A 20,393-nucleotide genomic window follows, 5' to 3' on the forward strand; every position below is an offset into this window, starting at 1 on the left:
ACGGAATCGTCGTGGACACCCGCTATCTTGGGGGAGGGAATGGGTAGTGTCAGACTCTTACTGACTAAACCTGGACTGATGAGCTACGTCATCCGCGTCTTAGTAGGTTTGAGGCTTAACTTTAACTCAGATTTTGACAATATCGAAGTCATAACCTGCAGCGCAAAGGGCTATATAGTATACCTATATAAGGTTCCTTTCCCAAAAAAGGGCCTATTTCTTAGGCTCCTATCGATCTATCTATGAGTCTGTTACCAGGTTGTATCTCATGAACAGCTAGACGTCTTTAAGTAAAATAAATACAAATTACAAACACTTAATTATGTTTATATCGTGCACGCTATGTTATATTGATATATGTAATATGTCAGGTTTAAAATTATCATTTGTAACAGGCTTAGAGAAGTACCTACATATATTTTTTAAATACCTGCAGAGGCGGTAATCACAATTTTAATGGTTATTTAAAATCGCATTAAATTAATTATTAACATTTATAAATCCAATGCACGTGGGATGGTAATAAAATTTCTATTTAAACTTTAATTAGTTATTGTGTATTTATGGTATAAATGGGGAATATGCATGTTTTATTTTTTATTTTTTATATGTTTCTACTAGTTATTACATTACCAAACATACAAATATCACGTCCAAAATATAAACTATTATGCAAAAAATTAAATATTAAAATCGCGATCAATTTAAACGCGGCCATTTTGGCGCGCTTGCTCGTGACGTCACCATTACACGAGTTCGATGTCAACCGCAAAGTGATTGGTTTACAAAATTACCAAAAAATAAATAAAGTGAGTGAATATCGACTTAATTACCATGGATACAATACAATAACAATTATTCCTCCAAAAAGAAACCTTACAAATAGCTTGTTGACAGCAGACGTCTCGTGTAAAACTGACGTCACGTTTTGTTCCACCAATAGTGTTGCGTTTCGAAAATTTGCGCGGTAATTTCAAAACAGCCACTTTTTGATGATTAAATTTCATTATTAAATTAAAATAAATTCTAAAAATAATTGTATAGTGTGTTTTCAGTAGCAATAAATATTACAAAAAAAAATATTTTGTCCATATTTAAGTCACGTGCATATTCCCCATTGTAGATGAATTTATGTCTCGGATATTGAAACTACAGTTTTATTTAAGGAAACACTAGTCAAGGACGCAACAAAAACCGATTTTATATAACCAGTCTGGATAGAAAAAGCGAAAAGATTGGCAAGTAATCTGTACCTCACTCTATTAAAGTGCAGACTCTAATAAATGATCATTGTTTTTAAAGGTTTTGCTCTTCTAGACACAATCTAGTGAAATAAGTCGAGAACGCCCGAAAAGCTTCTTCATCAATACGATTTGTGAATAAAAATATATTAAAGAAAAACGAAATAGTCTGAAAAATGTACCGTAACAGTTTCTAAAGAGGTACATATACAGCGTGACGCCACAATGGTGTTACATCAGATTTTTCGGGATAAAAACGATCATATGTGCTAATCCTGTTTATAAATTATCTGTGTACCAAATTTTGTCTAAACCCACTCTGTGGTTTTTTTGTGAAAGAGGAAAAAGCATTCATACATACAAACTTTCGCGTTCATAATATCGGTAGGATCATTTTTTTAAGAAAGGATCCATATAAAAAAACAACTTATGTTTTTTTTATGAATATTATGTAGAACTTACTTAATTCCGTTCTGATCAACAACCATAAATAATTAGAAACTAATGATTGAAGTACATCACAAACAAGTGGCCGGTAAGTTCCGCACGTCCGTATTTAACTGTTGTCCAGCGCGCGCGGGCTCAGTCCGCCGGCCGGCGCCTGTACTGCTATAGACGTGGGGTGGTGACCTAGTGACAAGTGACAGTCGCAGACATGTGGCTCTATGTGGTGACAGGGATGGTGGCGGCCGTCGCTGGGTTTGAGCTCACTGGTGAGTGGTGATGATGACAATTTTGAGTTTCTTTTTTCAGTCATTTCGTAAACTACATATTATTTCTTATTCTGAGATTCTAACACATTTTAAGAGCTGAGTATTTAATAGATAAATGCAATCTAAATATTTCGTTCAAATCAAAAGTGAATACATTTTGTAGCTTTTAGATTTTTTTTGTTCTTTGTTTTCGGCTATTTCTATTATGGCAGATAAAGTTCTGCACTTTCATCTTCCAATAAACAGATAATTGCTAGTATGAAATCCAAATTCTTAAAATTTAAACAAGTTACTTGAATAACAACGGAATTGAACTCGTCACGTACGATAGAAAGTAATTAGCCTAACTGCTGCGCCATGAGGAAGCCCTCTCACAATGACACACGGCCGCCACCTACTATGGCGGCCGGTCGCTACTACAATAGTACTATTATCACGGAATGGCTTCCCGATACGACAGCCTTTTAAGTTTTATTATAATCTATAAAAAGTGGTCAATATTATATATGACGGCGCGAGGCCAACCTAGACTGTTCGGAAAATGTTCCTGACGCTCCCACATATATTATAAACTAGCTGTTGCCCGCGACTTCGTCCCCGTGAGTAGAAGATGTAAGTTATGATTTATACCTGCCCTGTTTTTTTCACATTTTCAATTGTATCTTCGCTCCTATTAGTCGCAGCGTGATGGTTTATAGCCTAAAGCCTTCCTCAATGAATGGTCTATTCAACACAAAAATATTTTTTCAAATGTGGACCAGTAGTTCCTGAGATTAGCGCGTTCAAACAAACAATCAAACAAACTCTCCAGCTTTATATATTAGTATAGATTATGTGTAATCAATGAGGACGCGTGGCTACAGCATGGCTTTTGACTTGTGGAGGTGCTTAGAAAGTACCAGTAATAATGTAAGTAGGGCAGATTTAGGGCTGAGTTGTTGATTCAAGTTTTACTCGCTTGCAAAAGATAAAATATAAATCAAAGTTTCAAACTCCTTTACTTTTATGAGCATTGGAGGAATAAAATGTTTCCTTATTTCTTCCCTGTCCGTGGATGAGAACGAAATTACAACAGAAACGATTGCGATCTTGTTAATGGATGCTTGGACTTTTGTATGTATAGTTATTAACTGAATCATATTACTATACTTTAAAGTGGAGGAGTCCTGCACTAAGTTTCTAGCACACGGTTTCTAGCACATTCTATATCTCTAGCGAATAAAGACATATTGGTTTGCCTCCCTGTCCCTCAGAAGAGCAGTACCACCTCATGCCGCGCCTGTTCGCGTTGGACGACTGGGAGGCGTGCGCGGCGCGGCGTGGGACCTTTTGTGTCGGGAGCTTTGAGCTCACGCCAGTCACCAACCACCAGCTCTTCACTAATATACAGGTAAATTATCATTCATTACTCAGTATTTAGGTTTCTGAAGGTTAGTGACTGGCACACATAAACTATGTAAAATACCAGATGGATCTGTAAAGGCTAGATTATGTACAATGTGGAGAAATAAAAGTAAAAATTCGTGCTCTACAATTGATTCGGAGCCATTTAGGCGTTAACAATAAAGTACAACTTCACATAGCTTTGCTGCCTCCTCATTTTTGTAATGCACGCGTTAGATATATTGGCGAAATTCGATGTAAAACAGGATAATCCGCACGTCGTCTAAAACTATCTTAAGAAAATACCTTAATATTTCACAGAAATTCTCGTCCAACAAGTTCCACTTCAATCACTCGCGGCTCCACCGCGGGCTGTGTGTGTCGAGCAGCTGCGCTCACACGCGGGCCTCATCCCTTCGCGGCCACTTCCAGCAGTGCGTGGACGAGCAGACCCGGCGCCAGCATGGCCTGGCCGCCAACCTCACCCAGCTGCAGTACTGCGGCACTACAGAGCGGGAGACACCTGTGGATGCCTGGGACCTGAGTTTTGCGTACATCGCAGGTGTCATCCTGTTGCTCAATGTGGTTGGAACTGCGTATGATGTGTTAAGACCAAACAAGGGAAAACGTAAGCTTAGATATATTTTTTTTTGGTACTTTATTGGGCCCTCGAAAATCAATTAAAAATATGTACATACGTTTTGTGCTTTCTGCAGCAATCAAACTGCTAACGGCGTGGTCTTTAGTGGCGAACTGGCGCCGCTTGACAGCTGACCACAGCGATGGAGATCCGCGACTGACTGCCCTCGCGCCGCTCCAGGGAATGAAGTAAGACATCCCACTTATCGTTATTACATGTTTATAGCAAATAAATGATTCTTATTCTTATTCTTATTCTTATTCTTATCGTTAACTGCTGTCGCAAAAATATCTTGTGCCTTATAATACTAATAATTTTGTATTCATCTTCCAGAGCTCTGACCTTGGTATTGGTGATGCTGGCGCACGCAGTATTCGTGTACTACGGTACTTACATCTACAACCCACGCTTTCTGGAGACCGTTAGTAGGATTTGAGTACTATTTTTCTCATAGAACAAGTCATTCAAGTTACTGACTTTCCATAACTGGTTTGTTCCAGAGCAGCTACCACGTGTTGTCGATATACCTGCAGAACGGCACCTCGATAGTGCACACCTTCATCATGATCTCTAGTTTCCTGCTTGCGTACAACCTGCTAATATACTCCGCTGACAACTCCAAGAGGCAACTCAGTTTGAAAATGCTGCCGCAATGCTTGATGCACAGGATAGCGAGGTAATGAAACACTTGATCTTATTATTTTTGTTCATTGTAAAACAGAAAAGTCATTCCAAGACAACGTAACTGAAATTACTTAAAATAATAACGTTTTTACAACTACTACGATACGGATAATCGTATACTAGGTCGTTTCGTAAATCTCCTTAACTGTTGAAGTGAAATATGTGCTTTGGTTACAATAACTTTTGAAATTACCTACATTTTGTTCATTACCTATATTCCTACTCAGGATATCTCCTCTGTACCTGTTCGTCCTCGGCATTGCGACGAGCTGGTGGGCGCACGCCGGCTCCGGGCCGCTGTGGAAGCCGCTGGTAGCAGACGAGGTGAACCACTGCAGGAACACCTGGTGGTCGCAGGCGCTCTATATCAACAACTTCGTGGACGGAGACAAATGCCTTATACACACGTGGTAAGTATGAAAAATCAGCAAAGCAGCTTCTATTAAACTAATCTTTAAAATATGACGTTATTGGAACTCAACACGACATAAAAAACAACCTACTATTAAACCCTATAGTAAGCTTGGTTTTTTAAGTCGTTTTTCGGTTATAAAGTTAATGTTTCTTCTCCGTATACCGTAGGTTCCTGGCGGTGGACATGCAGCTGTACCTAGTGTGTGCGGTCCTGACGCTGGCACTGGGCCGCTGGCCGCGCGCCGCCGCCCGCCTGCTGCCGGCGCTGCTGCTCGCCTCCATGCTCGTCAACTTCGCCATCGTGTACAGCTTGCATCTCAAACCCATGGTCATGCTTATGTTTCCAGAGTGAGTTGCCCAACATGACTTATATTTTCTTAAGAATATGAAGTATGACGAAAAACGAGATCAATTATACCTAAACATAAATTACCTCTTCGTTACTCCAGGTTTATGAGGACCCAGTTCATAAATGAGAAATCATTTAAACTCCTATACACGGCGCCCTGGGACAGTCTACCTTCAGCACTGATCGGTCTGCAGGTCGCTTTCATTTACCATTTGCAGCAATCAAACAACTACTTTGCTGCAGAGAGCAGGGTATGTACTCTACTGTACTGTAATACTTATTTTTCTTTCCTTACAAATTCATGATGATAAACGTTTTATTCCAGTGGGTACGAGTTCTGTACCGTTTATCGGTCCCCGGCATGTTCGCCTGGGTGCTCGGAGGGTTCTGGATGAAAGGAGTCACCGATCCTTTGATGGTGTCCTTGTATGCCGCCGTCGATAGACCAGTCTTCATCACACTAACCGCTATGGCTATGTACGGGTTCATCAACAAGGTCGATAGTGAGTAGAGATCAAAGATAATTTTGCGTGGAGCGTATTTTTGCCTAGGGATGACGTCACCACCTTTGGGCCCCACCCTAACCCACTTTTTTCTTCAACACCACTCCAAACCCAATCACCTTAACAGCTCCTAGTCTCGCAGTCTTTGCCTGAGTCGATATCCAAAAGAACTGTTCACATTTTTTTAAAGTGAAGGTCTTCATTCATTCACAGGTCTCTGGTGGAAGTTCCTGTCGTGGCGTGGCTGGGAGATATTAGGACGAATGTCTCTCTCCGTGTTCCTCATCCACTGGCTGGTCTCCGTACAGCTCCTCGCTTTAAGAACCAACACCAGCAGTGTCTCCGTGCTTGACATCGTAAGTGGCTGTACCTGATTATCACATTATTTATTACACTGACTTCGGATAAGTATACCATAGATCTGACCCCATTTTTTGTTTACAGGGTGGGCACTGGCTGTCTACAGTATTCTTGACGTATTGCGCTGCATTACCTCTGCACTTGTTTATAGAGCTGCCTGCTACTAAATTCCTTCAGACACTAACAACGTAGATCGTGGAACTGTTGCTTAGATTAATATTCAACTGGGTAGTACATGGGTACAATAATGGTATTGTTTTAGTTCGTTAATTTTTTATTAGAATTATTCATATTTTTACCTAGGTTTTTAGTTAAATAGGGACTGTTATTATAATCGCGTTACCTCACCGCATCTGTGATGACTATATTATTTAGAGAAAAGTTTGATGTTATGTTAATTATTTGTATTGCATATTTAATATTAAGTTAACTTTATAGGTTGGTCTGTGATAATTATTTAGATAATTTAAGTAATTAAAAAATGTTGATATTACACCGTATAAACATGAAAACTAAAGACGTTTGTTTTATTTTTCCTATTCTAATTTATCTATATGAAGAAACAAAAATATGAATTGCATCTAAAGCCCAGAGCAAGTTAAGTGGTTTAATCAGAAAAATATAACTTAAATTGATAATGAGCTCAGAGCGTAAATAAATATACAACGCTTGCTTGCATTGTTCACAGTAATAACATTACGGCCGTGTATCCGATCGCGCCCACTTGACATTGACATCTGACGTCAATCGCCTGTCACGCACATGACTTCTATTTGTCGTCTGATCATCAGCTTACATCTCGTTTAGTGTTGTGGCTGTAGGACTAACTCCTGCTAAATTACGTAATTAAGTTGTTAGTAGTGCAGTAAGGTGATGGGAAACCATCACAGCCACGATCCGAAGGTGGGGAGTGAGCAGGCGGGGAGCGGAACGAGCAGTCCGCGCGGGTCTCAGCGCGGCGCTGGCTCGCGCTCGGGCTCCGGCGGCGACCTGCAGGGGCTCGCCGAAGCCAAGGAGAAGGCGCCGCCGTCCATGGTGCCGGTCGAGAAGCTCGGCAAGGTAAGCGCCAACAGCTGTCCGTCTAGTTACAAAGGGTCATCGCCTTGGCTTGTGACGTTTCCGTCGACTGTTTGTTTTGATTCGCGTTGATAACGAACTATCGGTATATCTCCGACGTGTTTGACAGATGTGGAGTGGGTCGAGAGTTTGTTCGAATCTGAGATGTCTGTAATAAAAGCAAGTGAGTAATGAGATGCTGGAAAGATTTGAGAAATCTGAATTCTTCGGCTTAAATGACGGCGTTTCTAAATACGTGCCGTGGGTAATAGGTAGAGGAAACAGTTTATGAGTGTAAGATAACTCTGTCCAGATGACTCACAAGGAATCTAATATCAGTCACACTTAGATTCGTGCAAGGCTTTTACTTAGGTCTATGAAAGATAAAGATATAGTACTTACACAGTGTAAAGTCTATTAATTTAACACTTTTGTGAAATGTTTACAAGTGGTAATATATTTTGCCAGAACACAGCGACTCTGGGTATTAAAGTCCATCTAATAATGTACATATATTTTATTCCATCTTCACAGTCTAGTGGTTGTGTGAAACATTTGAACTTGACCTTGGGTGTTGCCTGCCAGAGGTCTTACAAGTGACCTCAGTGTTCAAGGTTGTCTATATCACTGTATACAATTATCATTAATTAAACTGTGTGAAATCATAATTTAAAGTGATTACTTCTTGTTGGTACACAATGCTTTAGTTTAACTGAACCAGTTGCAAATAACTTGTAGTTTTTTTCTTAAATCAACCTAAACTATTAACAAGTCGAGATCAAATCTAGAATATCCTTAACCTTGTGAACCCATCACTTAGATATCCCTTTATTTACCACTTTTCTTTCATATAATATTGCATAAGTTATTTTGCCTGTTCATTTATAAACTTTCTCCACACAAACATGTTTGAGTAATTCAGATGTTAAGAGCATTGTGCAATGACAAAGCGGTGATGCAAAGAGAACAGATGTAAATGGCAAATCCAATGCAACGCTTGTGCTCTACAGTAAGATATTCAGGGCTAATACCTCAGTGACAAACAATTCTAATTCTTATGCAAAGTATAGTTTAGATAGTGAGATTCCCTATTCTCCATTTTAAATTGCTTAATCACAACATCTATGCAATTAGCGAGTAAATATTTTTGTAAAATGTTTCAATTTAGAAAATATGCTTTGATGCAAATTTTTCTGTAAATTGCAGACAATATTGATGAAACCTTAGTTGGCTAACAACCTTTTTAAAATTAAGAATAAAATAATATAATATAATATATGGATGTTTGTCAGTTGTTTTACATGGTAGCATGCCTGTTCGCTGACTACACTCCTAAAATTGTTTATTTTGCAATCGATTTCGTGAGATGCTACTTATCTCACATAATCTAATCACAACACTAAATCAGTACCTTCTTCAGTTCCACAAATTTTACGGTTATGACTAATTCCTTTTTCTTGCGCAATTTGCACGTGTTTTTAGAGGTAATTCACACTCCAATCGTAATTGTGTCACAATAAAGGGATACAAAAGTAAAACTTTAAGCAAACTATGATCCATCTTTTTTGACGCACTTAATACCGACTTTAGATTATTTACAGACATGAATGTGAATATGTCATTGTCATAATATGGTGTCCCTAATTATATGTATTATATTTAGTGGCGTAGCTTGGGTCACCGTCGCCCGGGGTGGATGCACACCTTGGCGCCCAAAGTAGGAGTCTAAAAAAAAACTTGTTAAATTTATCACGAAGTGAAGTTACACCTGTTTGTTTATGTTTGCCGCCCTCCAGATAGCGGCGCCCAGGGCGGTCCGCCCCTCCCTCTAGCTACGCCACTAATTATACTAGAGATGGGTTAAGAACCGCCTGTCGGTACTCCTCACACCTTCGTATTGACACTGACGTATCAAAAGTGCGCGTGCGCCTGTTTGCGTTAGCTTAATGTTCTGATGACGATCGATGGACAAGAAGTACAAGAGGTCTGTTTTGGTCTCAGGATATTCTTAATAAGCATCTATGGAACATAGGAGGTCGGTTAAATCGCGTTTTCAAAAGTCCGGGATAAAAACTATCCTTTGTTGTTTCTCAAAGTCAACTCTATCTCTGTACCAAATTTCATTAAAATTAGTTCAGTGAATAGCTGAAAGTAATCAGAATATAGATTAAACCATTGTATGTGTAAGTGAACGCCTTTTATGTAAAGCAAAACAATTAAAAATAAACTATAACCAATTGCGGCGTAAACTACAATAGAAATTCTTAATAGAGACCAGCATAGTTTACTCGCAGAACACCAGGTACATACAGTCGCATAATATATTTGAAGATTCTTTAATATATTCGTATGACAAACAAGAGAGTGCTGAGCACCTTTGCAGAGTGATAAAAAGGAGGTCGTAGCCCTGACGATAGTTTAAAAACGACATCGGAATCGAACAAACAGTTTCGGTAATACCTACATAGAAACAATCGATTGCTCCTCGCACACTGACAATAACCAGCTTACTCCCTCGCTTCAGACCCCACTACCGCTCAAAATCTAAGTAAAACAATTTATCGCAAGTTAATTAAAATATTCTGCCGTGTCCGTGAAATACGAAGTGATCCTTCTGTAAGTCACGGCATAGCCGCAACACAGGAACACAAAGCTAATTGTTTTGTTTTCCATGTCTTACATAAATAGATCTAGGAAATAAAATCACTGTCTCCCAAAAAATTGCTTAAGTTTCTTTAAAACCATCCCGCTTTCTATCCTTCGTTTACCGAACTACCATAACGTTTTAAAAAGTAGTTTAGAGTTATTACCTGGCAACACCACGTCATTAGCACTATTATCATAAGTCTGCATCATGTGACGGCTATCACATGACGACTGCAAAAATTACCGCCTTAATGAACGACGGGGAGCCGGGACCCAACTGATTGGAGCTGTGCACTGAATAGGGATGCACCCTGCAGTCTCTATTTATATCGAATTCGATGCTCGTATCTCAGTTTTCTTATGTAAGATAGAAATGTAACTATCTGGAGTTATGGTCCCAGGCTACGATTTCGTAACCTGCAATGATCTGGCATGAAATGGGTTTATGTTGAGCCTCCGACAAATGTGGTTTCTCTTTTGCGCGGGGTTCGAAGCCGCGACATGCCTTTGGCGTCGTGAGGTCGTGACCTATCACATAGCATAGCACTCAGCAATCCGCGCAGTTTATGTAGTATTAAATTATAACTAAATTGTACCTAGGAGTAGAAACGCCTCCCGCGGGTCAGAGTTTGCTCAATTGTCACAATTTAATGATTACTGTAGAGGATGCGTGACCTATCTGTGAGCGCGTGGCTGGTGCCCATTTGAGTCCATTCTTCTTTACTTAAGGCACCTTCATAATAATATTGAATACCAAAGTAATATGTAGATCACGATCGCTACTTACTTCCGCTTCTTCAGTCTAATACTAGCTGTTGCCCGCGACTTCGTCCACAGGATAAGAAAAGCAAGAAAATAATATTGCGACTGTAAATTGAGATGATCTTTAAAGTTTGATCAAGCTGCACACGGTGTGCAAATTTGGAAATCTGGAAAGTAGTTTACGAGTCTATGGCGGACAAGAAACGTAACACGTAATTTATATATATTCAAATGGGCAATAATGACCAATTCAATTTCGATCTAAAACAAACGAAGTACTTATGTAAGTGCAAATGATAGATTCATTTTATTCATCGACAATCGAGTATAATCGATTATCATCGCAGTGGTCGTTTCGCACTCGCTATTGTTTATCATCACTATTCATGATATCTTAATGTTTGTTAATATCGAATAATTCGCGAAGCGCAATCTTATCGCGGGTATCTGATTGATAGCACAGATTCAGTATTCATTGTACACAAATAAAGAAAATCGTAAAAATATGTATTAGTTAGGTTCCGAGGAGAGAAATTCTGTTTCCTGCATCAGATAATAATTCTAAGAAAAAGGACGAAAAACTAAAACAAAATGATAATGAAATGTGATTAGTGAGATAATTTTATTGTAAGCGGATGCAAATAGAACTACTATTTCGTATGGCATATGTTTAATCGTATGAGTGTTGTAAGTGTAAGTGCGTATAATATGGATCGGTTCAAGGGCGCGGTGAAAACCCTGAAGCTCCAAATAGGCATCCCAGAAGACAAAGATAAGAAGCAAACTGCAAAACCAACCTGCAAAGTGCGTATTTCATGTTATGTAGATTCAAATATATTTTATATTAACGCGTTGGTTATAAATGTCCCTAATGTTTTGATAATCTATTTGAATCCCAGTTCAATGACTTCAGAATTAAATTTGATATTCATAGAATATATATCCCAAACCGGTGAGATGGAGTAAGAACATATAAACTGAAATTCATAAGTTCTATTTTAACGCTTTCACGACGTCCACGTTTAATTGCACCCTCACGAACGTAGCCCTTCTTCTATCTATCACTAGATGTTTTTCGTATCGAATATATATCCAGGTTATAAACTATCAAACTTCGTCTTAAATGTGTCCAGTAGTTTTCACGCGATAGAGTAGCAAACATCCATCTATCAAAACGAATATTCACGTTTATAATATTACAAGGAGTTATAGTAATCGCTGTATATAATCATTCCTTTTCGCCACGGGTCACCATAATAATGACTAGTTCTTTTTCTACGTGATGTCGACCTGCGACTCGCCATGGTCCTCGCCTCTTATCCTTCCCTCAATAGGCATGCTGAGGTCAGCCGCCACTCGACACACTCTCGTACGTGTCATGTACTCGACAGCTATAAAAAATACGGTCATGTTTTCCTGCGAGGAAAATGTGTTATCAGCTATATGGTAAACTAGTTCTGACGCTTTCTAAAGTATCGGGGTTTATCTCACCATAAGAGAATACTTCGCTATGTCAAAGAAACAATTGGCTGATGTATTGTTGCGCATTTTCTGTTAGGTATTTAATTCTAAAATAAATAATCTGAATATTCCATGTCAAGTCTAATTATTGATTTATCTTTGTAATGATATTAATCCTTAACAAACAAGAATGCCATTATTGTGCACGTCTTTGTGAACTTTAGTTATACATGCTATGATCGATCGCAATCATCATTAGCGGGCCTCGATGACTGATAACTAATGAAGCATCGCTGCACGCTATATACACTTAAACCTTTGCAAGTACGTGTGATACCGTACCCTGCTCATGTTATACGAATCTCTCCAGCCTCCTACGTATGTGAATTGGGTACAAACCCTAAGTGGCGTGTTAACCTGACTCCCAGTATCTTCGAAATTAGTGTGTCTTCGGTATCGGTACTATTTCCACAGACGTTCTAAAATACTGTTTTTCTCTCACCAGCTGAGACTGTTTTCCCCATCTCTCTGTGATGTATAAAAAAGATGGCGTTTTAACTAGCTTCTATTTTTAGCTTACTCTATCTATAGTCATCATTTTGTGCTAATAAATCATGTAACATTCTAAAAGCCTTTGCTTGCTTTCCTAAGTGCTATCTCCAATGCACTAAGCCCAAAATCACTCAAATAATATAAGCTTTCACAATCATAATGCCTTTTAATCCGATGTTATCCCTTATCAAGAGTGTTTGCAGTTAACACCATAGCAATCAGCATTAATATGTTAAACGATTCCATGGTGGTAGTGCGAGCGGCGCCCAATCAGCTGGCCTGACGAGACCACTGTGCTGTGACGTCATCGCGCGGTAATCTAATGTAAACGAATTTCACGCCAAACGCGCACTTGACGCTGATTGCTAATAATACCGTTAAGATAACAAACAGTTTAACGAATATTTTTATACGTTTTCACGTTGAATGTGAAACTCTTTAACACTAGCGCCGGTCACCGGCTTCGTCTGCGATTTATTTTTATTTTTATGTAAGCATATTATCATATACCCACGTTAAAAATAGAATATACAAATACCATGATTGACAAAATAAAGCATAAGAATGCTAATTTCAACTTCAAACCAGAAACACAGGCTAGTCCACACGATTCAGGAAAACACAATACTTCCAAATTCGCTACAGCAGAAATAGTAATAGACAAAGACTAGGCTACACAACAACATGTTAAGGCCAGTGCTGCGGCCTCCACAACACTCGGACTAGCGAATTCTGGCTACATCTAATAATAGCTCTACATCTATACTAATATATAAAGGAGAGTTTGTTTGTTTGAACGTGCTAATATCAGGACATAGACCATTCATCGAGGAGGTTTTAGTCTATATACCATCACGCTGCGACCAATAGGAGCGAAGATACAATGAAAAATGTGGAAAAAAACAGGGAAAATTATTCATCTTCGAGGGCTTCCGTTAAAAAATTCCTAACTTATATCTTCTAACCACGCGGACAAGTCGCGGGCAGCAGCTAGTATTTTATATGATGCTTCCATGCATGCTTTATAACGTTATTAGCGTTCCCATTATGTTTGTTTACGCGATATTAATAAATTACAAAGAACTCATCTAGCATGTGATGAGTGACGTGTTTTCATCAAATATTGTGTTTTTATCCGCCGCCCACGAGATTCTTACGTAGTTTTTATTTAGCTATCGTATATAGTTTTATGGCCACGTGTAGTTCAAGGTCGTTCCCTTAAACTTAAGTTTTCTACTACTCATTCAGTTTCCTAACGATCGACACGCGACCTAAACACTAATATGCGAAGGCCGTGAAAATGGTTTTCGTTGTGTGGTCATTGGTTTTTTTTTCAGACTGCAAACTATTACCTTTCTGACGTTTATTGACTCTATGCTACATGCATTTGGTAAAAACTAATCAAATTGTTATAAATGCGATAGTATGTTTGTATGTGTATGTGATTCACATACAAAAAGCTGCATCGAATTTGGTAAAATTTCGATGAACACTTAGGCTACATTTATCCGGTTGCATGAAAGGTAAGTCAGGATTTTGTATCTATAACCGACAGCTAAGCGGGCGAATCCGCGAGAATTAGCTAGTATTTACTATTTACTGATAAGTCAGAGTTCGATGCACCACCGCCTTTATTTCCTGCTTGCCGCCGGAAACCAATCAGACAGAGTATTTCCATCTCAAAGTGCTCAGCTTACCGCCTGAATGTTTGTCATTCGGATATTGCTTGTTACAGTTGCTCGCGCAGAGGTCTCAGAAAGAAGATGGCGTCAATGGAGTCACAGAGAAATCATTCACAGTGAGTATGTTTATCATCACTTATATATTACCTACTCTTCTTATATTAGTCCTCTTTTCCTTCATTTCACTTGTAATTAAGACCAACATGAATAGAGTTCTACTTCCGTTTTTAGATAACTTCAATATTTTAGTTCCGAGTCTGTATTTTTATGTTTTGTCTATCTTCACAATAAGGTCAAGTTAGACAGCAGGCTCGGCATGCAATTTATTAAATCAGTATTGATTTTCAATACCACCTACTAAGCCCGTGTCTTTAAATTGAGGTCAGTGTTGTTAATATTAGATAAGTCTACTGTAATAATAATATTCAGGTACAAAAATAATTTCTGTTAGTTCTATTTTAGTTTTCCATAAAATACCATCTTAATACGCGCAAATTATTAACCATGTACTATTGCATGATTTGTAGAAGTACCTGTTCCCGATGTACCCGGAGCTGGCGCGACAGTTCTACAAGTACATTCACCGGACGGGCAAGTGCAAGAACAAACACATCCCGCTCTCCGTGTTCAAGCAGCACTGCGAGAAGATCCTCGCCATGCTCGACGACGCGCTCATCATCGAGACATACGTCAGGTCAGTCATCAACACCAGGCATCTACAGGCAGGTCGAGTTAATGTTCAGGAAACGTTGATTAATCGTTGATATCCTATGTGCAGAATGTTCAGCGCGGACACAGACGAAAATATGATGACTCCCGAAGGTTTGCGGTGTCTGCTTTACACTAGTTACAAACTGTCCATGGATCACTACCCTGAGGGACCCCAGACATGTCTCATGGTGAGTGGGTAATTACACTTTTAAAATACTTGCAAAAAATTACTATCTACTGCGTTATTATAACTAAGATATAATTCTTAAATATTTTGTACTTGTTTTTAGATAAATAAAACTCTATCATCGGTAGTAAATGGATGTTTCAACAAAAAAGACGCGCACAGTATCGGATTCGTAGTTCGTTGGCTTGAAGAACACTGTCATCGACTGATATTCCCTGTTCATAGGTAAGGACTTGAATGGTTTTAAGTTTGTTGGGGCACAATATAGCGCCCTGAGGCAGCCCTTGTTATAATTTAATAATTAAACAACTTTAATAATGTCTTGTTCCAGAATGTAAACATGTTATTGTTTATTTAGGAATAGGAGCTGTAACTACCCAGTTGTCTATAATTTTCGATATTTGTTTTCAAATAACTATATTGCTTGACTTCATCAAAAGTCTAAGTGAAGTCCACGCTTTCGTGGGTGTATCAGTCATTACCCAGTAGTTGGTGGTGTTGTCATCCGTAAAACGGGGTGAATATAGTTTCAAGGGGGGAATGGAAATGGTGTTTTTAGGGGGTTGCATGAATATCTTCTTACATAAAAATGCTTAAACACAATTTTGTCTCGTTAAACGTCCAAATTTTAATAAAAACTCTGTTTCTATCCACCCAAATAACATCTATTCACCTCATTTTATCGATACGTGTGTGTGTCCGTGCTGTGCAGGTACTGCGTGCACATGCTGGCGACGCGCCACCGCGACATGCAGGCGTGCGTGGAGTCGCTGGGCTCGGGCGCGGGGCTGGAGCTGGCCACGCCGGTGCTGGAGCGCAGCGCGTGGCAGGCGGCGTCGGCGCTGCTGCCGGTGTCGGCGGCCTGGCTGCTGGCCGGCACCGCGCCGCCGCTGTACTCGCGGCCGGCCGCGCCGCCGCCCGCCGCGCTGGCCTCGGCCGCGTGGCTGGCGCGCCTGGTGTGCGCCGTGCCCTCGCACTGGGCGCCGCTCTACGCCTCGCGCGACCACGGACTCGGCGCCAACCGGTTCCTGCACCACACGCTCGCCTACCGGTACCTAAACCTTTACGATAATTCTTCACCTATAGAAACATTTGAACATTTTCAGCACTTGAGTAATGGGTACATAGATGACTTATGAATATCTACTTCTCAGTTAATACTGGGATTCTTTAGTTTAAAATACAATTCATTAAGAATTTTCAACATGTCAAACTGTAATCACGGCCATACAATTTTTATCGAAAAAAATTTATAACCCTCTAATAAATGAAATAAATTTGATTGATTTTTCTATTTATATTTTACGAAAACGTTTCGTGTTTTTTAAAACTGAAGTTGAATTTTTCATGTTATTTGAACTACTTAAAAACACATTTAAAGTGATGACTTTTTTATTTATGCGATACAAGATAATAAATATAACATGTATGTTGTGCTTGTCAGAGGCCCGACGCTGGTGTTGGTGCAGGCGGCGGACATCACGCTGGTGGTGTGCGCGTCCTGCGAGTGGCGCGAGACGCACCAGTACTGGGGCGGGCCCGACTGCGCGCTGCTGCAGCTGCATCCCACGTGAGGACACAGACAGACTACACCATTACTACCACCTCATAATGTTAACTACCAAAAGACCTCCCCTGTCCACTACCACTGGTCTCTATGACAACCAAGTAACCAGTACATTTCATACCTTGCCAGTGGCATCCATTCCACTCGTGTCGTATATTTTTTATGATCTTGAATACAAGATCGATGACGAAAGTTTTTTCTTGATATAAATGTAACCATTCTCTATCTTTTTTATATCACTCCATCTAGTCATAAATACTATTTTTAGTATCCTTTAAACTATTGATATTGTAATCTATTAAAGTTTTATAGACAGATAAAAAAGCCTCGCTACCTAAATTGATCTATTACCAGAGATAACATTGTATCTTCACAAAACATTTAGCATGATTTTCATCCGATTTGAACCAATAAAAACCAAACTATTTCTACCTGCTCCCTCACGCCATCTATTGAGGAAGGGAGAAAAATTTCGCTTTATTAAAGTTTATATTATATGTATGTTTATCCGCAATTATCTCGCGTTTGGCTGATGCGATTTGGATGCGGTTTTCAGAAAAGTATGGTTTTAGTTTGTAAAGACGCCTGATTTCCCCAATTTCCTCATCCATGTAGTTATTTTCCAGGTTCATGGTGGTAGAGAAGGCTCCGAAGATGTTGTACCTGAACACGTCGATCCGCGGCTACCCGAAGGGCCTCCGCGCCGGGTCGGACCCGCGCAAGCCGCTGCTCGCCATCGCAGAGGACTTCGACTCCTTCACCTTCAGCGGGGTGCCTTACTCGCTGCAGGCTATCGAGGTAACATTACATTATAATATAGGTGTGGTACACGAAATTCAACTTTAAAATTACTCTTCTAAAGGTCATTATTATTTGGACATAATAGTTTACCAGCTTCAATAATTATTTATTTACTTAATTCATTTACAACGTTTGACTTCAGGTATGGGGCTGTGGTGACCAGGCTTCTCGGGAAACACAGCTAGAGATCAAGAAATGGCAAGTCAAAGAAGCCGAGAGGCAGCGACAGGTAAAGACTAATATTTTAATTTCAGTCAATGCCAGCAGTTTGTCTCTTACATCGACATAGATTATTCAATAATTTAAATATATCATTACTATCATTGTTACTTAATATTCATACACGTTTCCAGGTAAAGCTATCAGCCGCGGACTGGATAGAGCACCCCGACAGGTACCTGTTAGAGCTGGCCGGCCGCCCGCAGTACAACAACTCCGCCAGCTAGGGCCGCGCCTAACATACTACTAAAGTTATGCGTTTTATATACATTGCGTCTCAAAGGTGTAAGAATTCGAACTGGTTTGGGCGAGGTGATGTGAGAATGAGATACTGAATACGTTTGCGTGAGAATGCCTTTCATATATACTTGTAAAATATTAAGTCGTGAGTTCAAGCGACTCATTTCATGCTTCTGGGGTTCCACTAACACCTTTGCAAGCAGATCTTACTTCCAGCTGTGTTTCTTCAAGAGGTGTTTGTAGGCCCCACGCAAAAGCGTATCAAATGACTGTTGAAATGTAACAGTAAAGTAATAAAACTCATGAAAAAATTGGATCATTTATGACGTAATGTAATATCTAATAAAGTTGAAACAGTTGAGTACAGTCGAGCATTCAACAACAGCGCCTTTATGTGGAGGCAATAAGGTTTATTTTTGTAATTGATAGTTACACAATGAGGTCTTTTGTATGAGGATTTTGTCAAAACATTGGCTCCATCAGTGACATCCAATGTATAAAAAATCTAGCCTAATGCCTAAATGACTATTTTTTTATTTTGTATCCATGCTTTTCAAGGCCATAGCTTAAATAAATATGGCTTTTTACATCCTCCCAATTTGTAAAGTGGTTCACTGTTTTAGTAGTTAGTTAGCATTTAAATGATATTAAAATATACAAAGGTTGATATTGTTTTAGAGCATAAAATAGATAAATTATGATTAATTATCAAGAATGGTCAATGTACGTACACACGCAATACATACATGTATTGTTTTATATTATACGTAAGGAATTAAAGTTTAATCATTTGCAAGTGCTCTTCTTCTGAACGACTTTCGCCGGGCAGTTCCAAAATCTCAAATTGACAAGATTGTGGTGATAAAATGATAAGAATGAAATAACCTCTCTCAATCCCTATTTAGTTTTCTTCTAAGAGAGTACTTATTCGCTTCGTACTTAAACGTGTTTATTTATTTATTACTTTTTTCTATTGTTTTTTTCCGCGTTTTGCGCTCCTCTGTAGATTGTCACGTAATCTCATTGTTTCCAAAATGTATGAATTGAATTCTTTTGTAAAGAACAACTACTTTCATCCTTATTTTTGTAAAGTATTTTGCTCAATATAACAATTCCAATTGAGCATAAGATAGATGAATATAGGTATATTTTTTCATGTTGTAACAATAACACTTACTGCCAGTGTTAATTAAATTTATATCCTTATTTTTGTGTTTGCACGTTTTTGATTTAAAAGGCGACCTCAACTATGATTATAAGTCATGCCAAATATATCGAAATTTTTATTTGGGTACCTAACGAATATGTTACAGATTGGTATTAACAAATCTAGCATTATAAAACTAAAAAGTAAAAAGACTGTGTGAAGCAGACAAACTTTTCAACGTCAGCTTTAAAGATTATAAATATTTAATTTTGTAATCGAGTTTGACATTACATAACACACATAATAACGTTCCTATTGTAGAAGCCATAAACACGAGTCACTTAGCGCGGTACGTGATGCCCACGCGCGTTACTTTATTTTTATAAATGGACCAAAATGTTTTATGATACTGCACTAGATTAAGCTGGACGATGACGTAGCTATTAGTCAGTTATTAGTAAGTTATTCTTTTCATGATGGTAACAGACGGCTTTGATTCTCAGATTATTGTAAAAAACATTCTTTTTTTTTTGTTTACTCGGAGGCACCGCAATGAGCGTTCGTCTATACAAATCAGTCTGACATAAGTAAAGCCTAAAATAAATTACAATTATAATAGTCGTCAATTAGTTCTTAACAAGTTTAAAATATCGATGTCATAAAGATGAACTGTTTTCTGTGTTCAATTAACCAGAGATGTATAATAACAATTATCTTATGAGGTATGATGATTTTCTATTTCCTGCGATACATCACAGGCATTGCTTGACGTAACTTGCACAGTCAGTTATAAGCGCTTAGTAAATGTATTATAGGTGCTATATGAATGCTTTTGTAGATATATAAGTATTTTGTGTATAATAAATGTAAATTTTAATAATAAATATAGTATTTTAGTAAATTGTTTTTTTTTATTTGTCAAACACCTGAAGACGCGTAGGACAAGACAATGGAAAAGGAAGGCGGCCTATAGGTCCTGCACTGAGCAATAATGAAGCTGATCATTTATTTACAGTTTAGTAGGTTATGCTATAATTAAATAATTTATTATTATATTTATAGATAATAGTCTTCT

At 38.7% G+C, this 20,393-nt stretch overlaps 1 protein-coding gene and 1 pseudogene across 2 annotated transcripts; both read left to right on the top strand.

Moving 5' to 3' along the window:
- Positions 1–2,818: 2,818 nt before the first annotated feature.
- On the top strand, positions 2,819–7,034 carry LOC113500565 (annotated as a pseudogene).
- LOC113495579 lies at positions 7,029–20,219 on the top strand. Of its 2 annotated transcripts, none has more exons than XM_026874357.1 (10): positions 7,029–7,346; positions 14,500–14,562; positions 14,974–15,140; positions 15,225–15,345; positions 15,448–15,569; positions 16,057–16,395; positions 16,789–16,914; positions 17,538–17,709; positions 17,855–17,941; positions 18,066–20,219. In XM_026874357.1, exons 1-10 carry the CDS (start codon positions 7,161–7,163, stop codon positions 18,156–18,158), a joined length of 1,476 nt encoding a protein of 491 aa, XP_026730158.1. In that variant the 5' UTR covers positions 7,029–7,160; the 3' UTR covers positions 18,159–20,219. The 2 variants fall into 2 exon arrangements, with proteins under 2 accessions (XP_026730158.1, XP_026730168.1); XM_026874367.1 differs by lacking the exon at positions 7,029–7,346 and adding an exon at positions 11,280–11,555.
- The last annotated feature ends 174 nt before the right edge of the window (positions 20,220–20,393 follow it).

This window comes from Trichoplusia ni, chromosome 1 (genome assembly GCF_003590095.1).
Source record: "Trichoplusia ni isolate ovarian cell line Hi5 chromosome 1, tn1, whole genome shotgun sequence".
In the NCBI taxonomy this organism is placed as follows: Eukaryota; Metazoa; Arthropoda; class Insecta; order Lepidoptera; family Noctuidae; genus Trichoplusia; species Trichoplusia ni.

Coding starts and splice junctions, on each gene's coding strand:
- LOC113495579 (XM_026874357.1), top strand. CDS start 7,161: ATGGGAAACCATCACAGCCACGATCCGAAGGTGGGGAGTGAGCAGGCG. Junction 15,346..15,447: donor GACCCCAGACATGTCTCATG/GTGAGTGGGTAA, acceptor ACTTGTTTTTAG/ATAAATAAAACTCTATCATC. Junction 16,396..16,788: donor CACCACACGCTCGCCTACCG/GTACCTAAACCT, acceptor TGTGCTTGTCAG/AGGCCCGACGCTGGTGTTGG.